The sequence below is a fragment of the Nomascus leucogenys genome, chromosome 7b (genome assembly GCF_006542625.1).
Source record: "Nomascus leucogenys isolate Asia chromosome 7b, Asia_NLE_v1, whole genome shotgun sequence".
In the NCBI taxonomy this organism is placed as follows: Eukaryota; Metazoa; Chordata; class Mammalia; order Primates; family Hylobatidae; genus Nomascus; species Nomascus leucogenys.
The window spans coordinates 46,519,570-46,532,492 of record NC_044387.1 but is presented as its reverse complement, the minus strand read 5'-3'; the positions used below and the strand labels follow the sequence as shown (position 1 = coordinate 46,532,492).

Below are 12,923 nucleotides of genomic sequence, written 5' to 3'. Positions count from 1 at the left end.
GCAGGATGGGGACCGATCCCCTGGGGCTGGTGCCCCTGGCCTAGGGGATGGGGATGTGCCCTGGAAACTTGGTCGGAGCTGGAGGAGGGGTCCCTAAGCAAGCTGGGGCTGACACTTTCTGACAGGGACTTGCCTATGTGGCTCCTCCTGTGGTGGAGGCCACCTTGGGTGGAAAGGGGAGGTCCCCTATCACACACAGGTGGTGGTGTGGCCAGGTGTATGTCTCATCAACTCCCGACCACCCAGCTGCATGCAGTCAGCTGTGCACATGCTTACACATGCATGCCAGCAATGTGCTTGCCCACATCCACAGACAAGTGAATGAGGACAGAGGCCAGCCTCCCACTCGCTCTGCCCTGTGGGTGCTGCAGGTGGACCCCTCACTGAGGGGCCCCCCTATGCACAGCCTGTGAATAAAGAGCCCTGACTCCACAACCCACAAACACTCCCCAGTCCCCTGCAGTGCTCACAGAGGTGAGGTGGGCAGCACAGGCACAGCAGGGGGCAGGGGAGTCAGATGTCCTGTGCACCCAGCTGGCAGCCCTGCCAATGGGGTCACAGAAGAATGTGGCAAGTGCATGAGCACCCACCACCCACAGGCCCCAGCCCTGTGCTGGGGGTGGTCCCTGAGGCCAGGAGGAAAGGAGTGGGCCAATGAGAACACCCCACAGGCCTGGGCTCTTCCCTGGCCAGCCCCCACCCACTGTGTCCCTGTAACAGAGATGATGTAGCCCAAAGAAAAACTAAGGGAGCAACGGGCCCTGCCATCCTGGAGAGCAGGCTTGGCCAGGCTGTCCAGCGACAAGGCACCCCCGAGGCCTGCACCAGGAGAGTGTGAACATTACTGGAGCTGGGCAAGGGCCATGGCGCCATCCTCGCTGCCTCTGCATTTGTGATCCAATGTGTTTTAAAACTTGCCAAGACAACTTGAAGAATGGGGACATGGAGGGTTTCCCTATGACATAATCAAGACTTAAAAGCTAGAATAACTAGTAAGGGACAGATCAGACCAGAGAGCAGGCGGGTAGGCTAGGCACAGCTCATGGGTGGCTGTGGCCAGGCTGTGAGTTGCTGCATCCAGCAGCTGATGCTGAGGCAGGCTGGTGCCCTATGGAAAAATGTGAAATGGGATCCCCTGTTGGTCAGGACATAATAGGTTATGCTGTGGAAAACACAAGCCCCAAACTCAGTGGCTTCACACATCAAAAATTTATTTCTTGCTCATATTACATGTGCATCGCGGTCGGCAGAGGGGCTCTGCTCATCACAGGCTATCAAGGATGACAGCAGACCCCTCCCTTCTGCCACAGTTACACTTACAGGTGGACTCAAAGTTGAATGTCAAAGGCAGAAAGTTACAACCTGGGAATACAGGATAATGCCTTTGTACCCCCAGGTAGGGAAAGATTTCTTAAGTGAGAAACAGCATCCCATACAGCACAACTGGGCACTGCCTACTGAAGAGCCAAGGCTTGGCCATCCGCACTCCTCAGTATGGGCCCCAGAACCCAGGGCCTGGGGGACTCTGCACACAGGCATGTGGAGACCGCAGAAGCCTGCCCAAGATAGCGCTGCCAGGAACAGCAAAGACGAAACCAGAGAAGCCTATTGTGGGCACCACTGTGGGCAGAACTATGTCCCTTCAATATTTTTATGTTCAAGTCCTAACCCCTAGTACTTATATTTGAAGACATAGTCTTTAAAGAGGTAATTCAGGGTTAAATGAGGTCATGAGGGTGGGCCCTGATCCAATAGACTAGTGACCTTATGAGAGATTAGGACACAGACACAGACAGGGACACGGCAAGAAGGTGGCTATCTGCAGGCCAAGGAGCGAGGCCTCAGGAGAAACCAACCCTGCCCACACCTTGATCTCAGGCTTCTAGCTCCAGAATCATGAGGAAATGTCTGTTGTTTAAGCCCCCCAGCCTGCGGTCCTTTCTCGGGCAGCCCCAGCAGACAAACAGGTATGTTGCCCTGGGATGGATGCAGGCCCCTCCCATCCTCCCATCCTCAGCAGCACCAACCAGCCCCACGCTGGGTGGCTGCTCGTACTTCTCCATACTGAGCACCCCAGCCCACAGGATGATCAGCTGCTGCCGTCCTGTGGAACTCAGGTGTGGCTCTGTGGCTTCCTTTGGGCATGAAAATGGAAGTGGGGTGACACACATTACTTGTGGCATGCTGTGGCCTTTCCCCTGCCTCAGTGAGTGTGGAGAAATACGTCCAGGTAGGCCCTCGTCAGCACAGGTCTGACAGGCCCCAGCCATGGTGGCCCACAGGTGCGAGCAAGAAATAAGCAGTGCCAACTGTAGCCACTGCGCTGTTGGAGATCTTTGTTACTGCGGCACAATCTGGCTCATGCTGACTGATCCTGCAGGGTAACAGCTTTATTTGCCTTGCTCCTTTATTGGTGGATCTTCAGGCTTTTCCAGTTCTGCTGTTCAAAAAACAGTGACACCCATGAGGTGGGTGTCAGAGGGCCCAGACCCCAGCCAAGGCACTGCATGGGCACCATTCTCATTCAACTCTTCTAACCACCCCATGAGGAAAAACTGTGATCACAGCTCAAAAAGGTCAGGTAAGGACCCTCAGCTCATGAGGGCAGGAGAGGAGGCAAGGCCAACCTCCAGTCCCTGCTCTAAACCCCCACATAGTGGCACTGAACCATGACCATCCCTGGCAAGAGCCTTCATGCACCTAGCAAGTAGTCACAGCATGTATGTGCCTAGAATTGTTACGTGGTCAAATTATAATATTGTATATTCTCACCAATAGTATGAGAAGGCCCACTTCTCCATACCTCCACAACTCTGGGCATCTAAAACTTTTAAAATCCTGGAATCATAGGCAAAAAAAAAAAAAAAAAAAAAAAAAAAAAATTCACCCATATTTCTCTCTAGTACTTTCATAATTTTAACATTGAAATCTTTAATCTGGAATATCTACTGGCATAAAGAGGCACGTACATGGCTTTACTATTTTCCAGAGGGCCAACTGCTTTTACTGAATAATCCATTTTACCCTCGTTAATTGGAAACGAGGGTACTAAATTTCTGTATTTATTTGGCCCTGTTTCAAAGTTCTCTATTCTCTGCTCATCTGTCCACAACATCTAACTGCTTTAACTATTGTGGCTTTATAAAATATTCCAATATCCCATAGCACCTTATCCGTAGTACTTCCTATTTTAAAGTTTTCCTTGGAGACAGTTACTTTAAATACCATCTCAAAGGACCCATCATGTCCTATCTTCAGGAAATAAAATCTCTGGGTATTTCCAAGGGAAGTGAAGGACAGACACCATGATTAGAAAGCAGAGCCAGCACCATGGCCTGTCCCTGAGCACATCCAGCCAACCTTGCCAGGCTCTGTGGCTCCTGCGCACCCCGCCTTCGGGTCTGCCAGTGTGTGGGGGCCAGGAGAGAAAAACCACCCAGGGAGAGTGCCTCCTCTCCTGGCCCTTGGTACGCCTCCTTCCCCGAGCAGGAAAGCAGCTTGGTCATCATCTGTCTGAAAGCAGGTGCTGCAGCAGCTGGCAACAAAGCCACTCTGAAAGGGGCTGTTTGTGCACTGTCTGTCTGGAAGGCCATGCCAGAGTCCATCGTTGCCTCCACCCTACCTGTGCAGGAAACCTGGACATCACCACTTCCAGGCCCTGCCTTCCTTTCTGGGGAGAGCCCAACCACAATAAACAGGACCTGTTTTAATTAAAAACCAGGTCACCTGGACTCTCCCATGGACTCTCAAGCCTGCCTAGGTGGATGCTACATGACTGGCCCTCAGACACATGGCAGACCATAACTCACACCCCCCCAGGAGCTGCCTGGGTCCCAAGGGCAGAAAAGCCCCAAAGCCCCAATAGGACAGGGTTCAGAAGAGAAGGCAGCAATCCTAGGCTGGAGGATTCACTTCAGGTCCACTAAAGGGAGATGGGGAAGGTGGCCTGTCCAGAAGCCTGTGGGACAGGGTAAGGGTCAGCTGGGTGACTAGGCTATCCATCCTAGAGAGCAGCTCTGGGTTCTACTGCCAGACCCACAGGCGAGCCAGGCCACAGTGCACTGGAGGCAGGCATCGGGGAGCAGTCTGACCCGACCCACAAAAGGGGGGCTGGGGCCTGAGCCATTGGACGGAGGGCAGCTGTGTGACCTGGCACAGAAGCAGGGGGCTGGGCCAGGACGTCCAGGGACTTCCCACATCTGACCAGAATCAAGACTGAACATGGGTTTCTTCTGCCAGCTCACGTGCTTTGCTACCAGGGCTATACCCGCTTTCTAAAAATAGCTTCCCACCTATTTCCAAGGTTTCCAGTTGTTTTATCTACAAGGTATCTGTGCCCTGAAATAACTCACACATAAAACCATCTGAACCCAGAGCCTTTTTTAGTGACAGTTACCATAAAATAATCCCACCAATTTCCGTTTTTCTAAATGAGGTTTTTTTTGTTTTTTGGGTTTTTTTTGAGACAGAGTTTCACTCTTGTTGCCCAGGCTGGAGTGCAACGGCATGATCTTGGCTCACCGCAACCTCTGCCTCCTGGGTTCAAGCGATTCTCCTGCCTCAGCCTCCCAAGTAGCTGAGATTACAGGCATGCACCACCACACTCGGCTAATTTTGTATTTTTAGTAGAGACGGGTTTCTCCATGTTGGTCAGGCTGGTCTTGAACTCCTGACCTCAGGTGATCCACCCACCTCGGCCTCCCAAAATGCTGGGATTACAGGTGTGAGACACCATGCCCGGCCAGTTTCTGAATAAGTTTAATCAGATGCTTGCTAATTAGTTTTTCCTAAAATAGTTGGCTGTATTTCCAATTCACATTTCTGCTTTTTCTTCCTACTTTTCAGGAAGGTGTTGTTTTGTTGTTTTCACAATTGTAAACCTGAAAGGGACTTGAACTTCTTGTCCAAGCACCAGAGTGGGCACATACTGCACACACTGGGCGGCTGTACCTGCCCATCCTGTGGTAAACTTGGCTCCAGGAGCTTCCAAGCTCAGCTTCCACTAGAAAACCCCTCCTTGTGTGGAACAGGTCTTTCTTCATTCCAATCCTCTGGACCTGGGGCCTCACAGCTCTGGACTGCTGCCTGGTCCTCACTTCACCTACAGCTCTCAGAAATCAGTTCTCCACCTGCAGAGCCACCCACCCCCACCTACTCAGCCCCACCCAGCTTCTTCGATCAGACCCTTGGACCCTCAAAGCCCCTGCTGGAAACCACAGCTGCAATGCTGACCTGGAATGCTCATGGCCAGGCCTCTGCTCCTGACAGAATAGGAAACAAAGACTCGCTGGTAGGCAGCCATTGCACCACAGGCTCAGCCAGTAATCCAACACGTGTTTAATGAGCACCAATTGTGTACCAGGCTACAGAGCTGACTAAGATAGAGCCCCTGTGCTGAGGGTCACCGTCTGCCAGGAGGGAGATCCAAGTCATTTACACACCAGGGCTTAAGTGCTGAATCCGCCATGCATGCGAGTGCGGAGTGAGCAGGGGACGGCAGCGCAGCGGCAGGGAAGAGGAGCCTGCTTCAGAACACCAGGCACGACTAGAGCTAGAGCGTTAACACACAAAGGGGGAATGCCTGCAGCTGAGCCTGGCAAGGGGCTTGCATCCCACCTTCCTGCATCCAAACCTCCCAGCTGCCCAGAACTGCTGGTAAACCCACAGGAAACATCATTCTCTGCCAAGATGCTATCCCACTCATCCAGCAGAATCAAAGTGGCCACTTCCTCCAGGCAGCCTTCCTCACATTCCAGCTGGGACAGAAGTCACAGGAAGCAGAGAGGGTGGGGCTAGGGGGACAGACACAGAAACCCCATACAGGAACAAGGTCCCAGCAGGGCAGACGTGGCCGACCCAGTTCAGTCACAGCCAGTGTGGAAGACACCAAGGGGGGTGTTTTATGGGGGTGGAGGTGACAAAGATGATGCAAGTATCTGCTGAGAGCTGATCTACAAAACGACCCCCTCGTGAGAGCAGGCCTGGGTGAGACAGCACTCCCAGGAGATGGGCAGGGATGCAGCCAAGAGCCAGCAGCAGGGAAAGGGCACAGGGCGGAGGTCAAGTTCTGCTGGAGTTGTTGGAGCTGGTTCTGCTCAGCACAGAGTCCAAAACAAGCGCATCTTGCCCAGCTATGGGGTCTAAAGTCATCTGGGGACACCACTCTGCTCTGACTGGGGACTATGGGGCTCTCAAGACACACAGGCCACTTTATCATGAGGGGAAGCATTGTTCCCACCTGGGCTGTGTTCAGAACCCAGGAGAAAGTGGTGACTCTCCTGGGGTCTCCGGGGCCTCCACCACCTCCTGTGGGGTACCTAAGGACACCTCCTGGTCTCCCTCTGTCTCCAAAACCTCCTCCTCTGTTTTCTGGGGTTTTGGACTTCCTGGATGAGCTGGGTCTGGTCTCTGGGCAGGAGGATTAGCTGACTCCGACAGTCTAGGGACAGGCGTGGGGGCTGCCTCCTCTGGCTGGGAAGAGGCTGGTTTCACAGGACCAGGCTTGGAGCTACGTGAAGAACTGGGCAGGACTGGGGGCTCCTTGGGCCCAGGGGATATAGAGTTGGACCCAGACGCAGTAGGGGTGGCCATGGCGGCTGGTAAAGACCTGGGGGCAGTACCCATGTCGAGTGCCAGGCCCTCTAAGAACCTAGCTAAGTATTGCCTCACCACAGGCAGCTGAGGGGCCACTGGCAGCTGGCTGGAGGCCAGGGGCAGGGGACAGGGAACCACGGCATGGTACTCGGCAAAACTGTTTGGGTCTTGAACAACTTCCTTGAGATCCTGGCAGAAGAGCTCGTAATCGTCAGGCAGGGGCAGATCCCCATCAAGGTAGGGAGCTGCCCAGGCCCGGGCTCGGCCTGTTAGGCGCCTGAGGATCTCGCAGACACGGCTGATGTTGTCCTGATAGTGCTCAAAGTGGAAGGACATGTAATCGCCCAGTTGGGCCAAGAAGCGGTCCAGTAGCCACGGGGAGCCATCAAAGGTGCCTGGGTCTGAGCCTGGCACCCAGCAGAAGTCCACCCTGTGGGGTCGGGAGCTGGGCATGCGCCCAGCTAGGGGACCCCTTTCTGCAGGTTTACCGCCACAAGCGCCACTAGCTGTGCTCTTCTGCTCCATGGTTGTTCGCACACACACGGTGTCCCCACAGCAGGGCCGCTCAATCCAGGGATCCACAAGGGGGGTGTATGCCACCCCAGGAGACGCCTGGTCCATCTGCTGCCATGGATGTGCGTTGGCATAATTGGTGGCTGCCCAGATGGGAATGCGAGGGCCCTGCTGACGGCACCGGCCACGAGGCATGCTGGGAGCAGAGGGGAGAAGAGAGGAGAGCCAGCACTGGTGGGTGGTGGGGGTGTGGACGGACGTGGCTTGCACGACACAACAGGACAGGGATGGCTGAACAGGGCGTGGCAGACCCGCACTGGTCCAGGCAAGTGCTGAGGATCAGGGAGCTGACAGCTGCAGCCTCAGGAGAGCTGAGAAGAGCTGAGAGACTGTCAGTCGCAGGCCATCATCCGAGGCAATCTGTCCAAAGACAAGGTGGGGAAGAGCAGGAACTAGGCCTAACCATCACCCACTGGACTGGTGGGAAGAGGCTGCAAGCGGGCAACCCTCTGGTACCCAACTACGAGCTCTGAGTTGAAGGAGGGGCCCAGGGGGCTGGCCTGGGAGGTCTGAGGTGGGCAAATGCTGCCTATGACATTGCAAGGGCAAGGCAGAATGACAGCTGCTGTCAATTTCAGAAGAAAAGGGGCCAGATCAGAACTGTCAGGGAATTTCAGGATAGCAATAGTAGCAACCTTTCACTGAGTGCCCCATTTGTGCCACCTCCCCCACAGGAGGTTGGTACTAGCCTTGTCTTTGAGACACACGGTGGTGAAGTAACTTGTCTGCAGCCACACACCAACCCATAAGTGGTGGAAGCAGCAGAAAGTGGCTGGAGAGACCACAGGCTTAACTTCTATACAGCACGCGATTATAAACTACATTTGTCTGCTGAGCAGGCTGTAGCCGCCCCCAAAACTCTGAACAACGCACAGACTGCGTCATCATTAGGCTCTTTTACATCCCAGCACCAGGCACACAGCAGGTCCTACCTGCAGCCCCGACAGAGCAGTGAGCCTGCTATTATCTGCTCCCTCCTGACCTCACATGCTTTCCAAATTCACCTCTCACAACTGAGTGCCTCCTGCAGGCAATGCCACCCCCACCCCCAAACACCACCTTTCCACAGTCCCCATCCCAGCCACAGCAGAGCATCCCAGCCCCCCATTGTAAAATCCTGGAACCCCACTTGCTGTGTCTGCTCCCGCCACTCCAGTCACTTGTGCCCAGGGTCTGGGGAGTCCCAGTCTGATGGCTGGACCTGCCCCTCCTTCTCCAAGCAGCAGTCACCTAGGAGGCTCCACAGCCAGCAGCTAGTTCTACTCCAGTGCAAGAAGCCCTCCTGTAGGGCTCTCACACTCTACAGCCTAACTCTATCTAGCCCCCTCCCCAGTCTCTCTGCAAACGGAGGCCCACTCACGACCTCCAGGAAACTCTCTGCTTCACCCCGCACACAAACTCCACCAGCTCACTGGGAGCACAAGGCCTGCACACACCTTCATCCCAGATCTCCTGTCTGCTGGCCATGCCCCCTCAGGGTGAGTTCCTCCAAGGACCTCCCAGGGTGGCCTGCAGCACTAGAACCTGCCAGGGCCACTGGCCCTACCTCCACCACCCAAACACTCTGGAATCCCTCAGGTCTGACCCCCCTCTGGGGGAGTCTTCACCTGAAAGCCCAGCCCATGACCCTGGCTTCCCACCTTACTGCAGGATTATACTAAGGCCTGGACGTGAGTTGAGTCCAGTCCAGTCCCTTACTGAGCTCTAAAAAAGCAGTGACCCCGATCCAGGGCCCAGCTCCCACCACCAGCCAAGGTTAGGTATCCAGGTTGCCCACAATGACCACACCCCATGCCCAGGAGCCACAGTGTGCTACCCAGATCTCTGCCTTCCCTTCTTCCCAGTCCCCCACCCTGCCCACTCACTTGCGCACCTGTGTCCCCTGCAGTCTGGGAGAAGGCTTCCCTGCACCAGCCAGCCAGGCCTGCTCCGGGCCTGAGCCTTCCTAACCCTGGGCCGCACTCTCACCATTTTGAGAACCTTAGCCCTCCCACGCCTATCAGTCTGTTGGGTCCCCCTACTTTTCTCCCCACACTGCCTGGCATAGAAGACTTTCGGCCCTTCTAGACTGGACAGCACTATCCTAAAGGGGCAGGTACCACGGCGCATGTGTGTTTGCCCCCACAAGGCCAAGGGCAGCACCTGGAACGCTGGAGCCGTTCTCTCCTCTGGGGAGACCCAGGGGCCCCAAGAACAAAACCTGACCAAAGCCTTAAAGCAAGCTGAGTGCAGACGACTGCACCGCCCGCCCCCCAGCAACCGCCATGCAGGAAATACGAGCTCACAAGGCCCACGGCAACAAGAAGCCCACCCACCTGAGGCTACGCGAATTGCCCGCGAAGAGGGTCCAGGGATCCGTAGCCAGAGACCGTGGGACGGGCCTCCCTCCGAGGGCGAGAGTCCAAGCGCCACCTAGAAAGTGGAGAACGAGATCGGCCGCCGTGAGGCCAGGCAAGGCGCGGGTGCGACCTCCCGAGACTGCGAGAACGGCCCAAATGTCTCCAGGTGCCCCCACAAACCCCCGGCGCGGACCGAGAAACTGAGGCCCGCAGACCGAAGGCACTGCGACCCAGGCTGAGGCTCCGAGTGCCCCTCTGAGGATCAGAAGTCGGGAAAAGACGGAGGGGCGCAGCTCCAGGCCCGCGTGCACGGAGTTCCAAGCCGGTCGCCCGGGCTCCCGCCTCCACACTGACCCTCTTGCCGGAGTCGGCAACGCCTGCTCGGAGGAGCGCCGCGCAGCGTCCAGGACCCGATTACATCGCGCAGCCACGCCCCCAGCGTGCGCGCGGCCGCCGCGCATGCTCCCAGCACGCTCCACGCGCACCTCCCATCCCGGCCGCGCCTGCGCTGTGTGCCGTGTGGTAGCTGCCTCGCAGGCGCTCCCGGTCCCTGCTGGCGCGGTAGCGCCGCGCGGTGGGTGATGGGAGAGTGCGCCCATTCCCACGCCGCGCCAAGTGCCACGGGATCAGGTGGGGCCGCGTGTACAGGCGCGGGACGGTCGGGCCAAAGCTGCCCCTCATGATCCCCAGCGGGTGGTGCCCGGCGGTCCCTCAGATCCGGGAAATCTGCACCCGGCTGTGGCGTAGACCGAGGGGCCGATGCGGCTTCAGTTCGCAGTTACTGCCCTGGCGTCAGCCAGACACTGGGGTGCTGCGGGGCCGGGCTAAGCCTGGGGGCTGCAGGTGTCGGGGTGGATGTGGGCATAGCGAGGCTGCTGGGCTTCGTGAGCGCCCTGGAACGGCGTACCCGCGGAGTGCCGCTCATCACTCATTGCCAGTGCCGGGAACCTCGTTAGGGCCCGGTTCGACGTAGCTGCAGGCCGGGCGTCAGAGGCAGGGGGCAGGCAGTCCGAGAGGACCTTCTACCTGCATACCTGGGGGCTGCAGGCAGGGCCTCTGGGCCTCCTTGTTGTGGGTATAAGTGTGTGCTTCCCGACTCAGGCCGAGGTTGGACCCGGAGAGGACAGCGAGGGCAGGCTACCAAGGCCTCACCACAGGGCCGTGCCCAGCCCAAGCCTGCCGAGTCAGCACCCAGATCCGGGGACAAGATAGGTGAGGATGAAGTGGTGCTCTTCTCACTTGCACGAGCCGCCCCTCGCCACCTCTCCTCGGCTTCACGGTGCCTAGAGAAGAGGTGGGAGAGGCTGCAGGCCCCCCAGCTCAGGATCTGATGCCTGTGGGCCAAGGACCTGGATGCAGGCCAGGAGTCCTTGGGGCCACGGGCAGGCAGCCGGATTCACCGGAAGGTGACGCTTCTCAAGGGGAACACACACGTAACACACCAGCTCCCTTTCTGCCCTGGTCCAGTGACTCCTTTCATGAAAGCTCTCTGAAATGTTATCTGCATTTACACCCAAACTCTCTCACTTTGATCCCTGAAACGCGAATCAAAGATCACATTGTACCTTCCCTGGGTCTGTGGGGCTTTCAGCAGCCTGGGCCAAAAATAATAAAAGTGGCACCGAGCCAGGAAACGCCTCCTTGAAGTGGGAATGAAACTTGGATTTTTTTCGGTTGTATCTTTCCTAATTGACCTGATAATTTAAACTTCCTCCCTCAAGGGAAAGGTGGGCGTTCCCACAAATTCAGCCGCAAGGCAGCTCAGTCTACAGCTCAGCGCCCATCAGCAGAGTGGGCAGTGGGCCTGTGCAAGAAATGAATCCAACTGAGCCAGAAAAGGCCTTTTTTGGTCCAAATTTTTTTTTTGCTTTCAGGCCCTCTCCTGTGTATAACAGTCATGCACCGCATAACAACGTTTTGGTCAACAAGGGGCCACATATGTAACTGGTCATCTAGTAAGCAATAGTTACTTTATTATTGAAGAAAGAAAATTTTTAGGCTGGGTGCTGTGGAGGCTCATGCCTGTAATCCCAGCATTTTGGGAGCCCGAGGCGGGTGGCCCATTTGAGGGTGGGCAGCTCATTGAGGTCAGGAGTTTGAGACCAGCCTGGCCAACATGGTGAAACCCTGTCTCTACCAAAAATACAAAAAATTAGCCGGGTGTGGTGGTATGCGCCTGTAATCCCGGCTACTTGGGAGGCTGAGGCAGGAGAATCACTTGAACCCAGGAGGCAGAGGTTGCAGTGAGCTGAGATTGTGCCACTGCACTCCAGCCTGGGCAATAGAGTGAGACTCCGTCTCAAAAAAAAGGAAAATGTTTAATATAAATGTGGTGCAGCCTAAGTGTACAGTGTTTATAAAGTCTAAAGTAGTGTACAATAATGTCTTAGGCCTTCACATTCACTCAACACTCACACCCACAGCAACTTCCAGTCCTGCACCTCTATTCATGGCAAGTGCCCTAACCAGTTCCATTTTTTATTTTTTGCACTGTACCTTTACCGTACCTTTGCTATGATTAGGTGCACTAATACCGCTGTGTCATAATTGCCTACATTGTTCAGTAGAGTCACTGTGCAAGTTTGTAGCCCAGGAGCAATAGGCCTTACCATACAGCCTAGGTGTGTAGTAGGCTCTATCATCTTAGTTTGTATAAGTTACTCTATGAGGATCCCTCCATGACAAAATCACCTAGCGACACATTTCTCAGAATGTATCCCCATAGTTAAGTGACATATGACTATGTTTTTATTGTGGTAAAATATAGTAACATTTACCATTTTAGCCATTTTTAGGTATACAGTTCAGGAGCATTAAGTACATTCATACTGTTGTATATCCAGTGATCACTATTTATTTCTAGAACTTTCTCATCACTCCAGAACATTAACTCCTCTTCCCCCTCCCACTCCCAACCCCTGGTAACCATCATTCTATATCCTGTCTCTGTGAATTTAATTACTCTAGGTACCTCATGTAAGTGGAATCATACAGTATTTATCTATAATTTTGTGACTGGATTATTTCACTCAACATGTTTTCAAGGTTCATCCACATCGTAGCATGTGTCAGAACTTCCTTTTTAAGGCTGTATAATATTCTGTTGTACACATTGACCACATTTTATTCATTTGTTGATTGACACTTGGGTTGTTTTCACCTTTTGGCTATTGTGAATAATGCTGCTATGAACATTAGTGTACAAGTATATGTTTGAGTCCCTGCTTTCAGTACATAAGAGTGAAATTGCTGAATGATACGCTAATATTTTGTTTGGCTTTTTGAGAGATTGCCAAACTTTTCCATAGCAAGTGAACCATTTGACATTCCCAGCAACAGTGCACAGGAGTTCCAACTTCTCCACATCCTCACCAACACTTGGTTACCTTCTCTTTTGTTTTTTTTTTTTTTTTTTTT

The 12,923-nt window shown here is 54.5% G+C and overlaps 2 protein-coding genes across 4 annotated transcripts in view; both read right to left on the bottom strand.

Annotated features, from left to right (window-relative positions):
• GNB1L (G protein subunit beta 1 like) overlaps positions 1-9,968 on the bottom strand; it is a 67,091-nt gene extending 57,123 nt beyond the window's left edge. The window contains exons 1-2 of the mRNA XM_030815855.1: positions 9,861-9,968; positions 9,483-9,579 (exon numbers count right to left, since the gene is read on the bottom strand). The gene's annotated coding sequence lies outside the window, so the exon portion shown is untranslated. The remainder of the gene's footprint in view (positions 1-9,482; positions 9,580-9,860) is intronic.
• On the bottom strand, positions 5,287-9,937 carry RTL10 (retrotransposon Gag like 10). 3 transcript variants are annotated; one of them, XM_030815852.1, is made up of 3 exons: positions 9,861-9,937; positions 9,483-9,579; positions 5,287-7,527 (listed from the first exon to the last, which is right to left on the bottom strand). In XM_030815852.1, the coding sequence occupies exon 3, from the start codon at positions 7,300-7,302 to the stop codon at positions 6,250-6,252; it is 1,053 nt and encodes a 350-aa protein (XP_030671712.1). In that variant the 5' UTR covers positions 7,303-7,527; positions 9,483-9,579; positions 9,861-9,937; the 3' UTR covers positions 5,287-6,249. The 3 variants fall into 3 exon arrangements, with proteins under 3 accessions (XP_030671712.1, XP_030671714.1, XP_030671713.1); XM_030815854.1 differs by having other exon boundaries at positions 9,700-9,881; XM_030815853.1 differs by having other exon boundaries at positions 9,483-9,888.
• Positions 9,969-12,923: the final 2,955 nt, after the last annotated feature.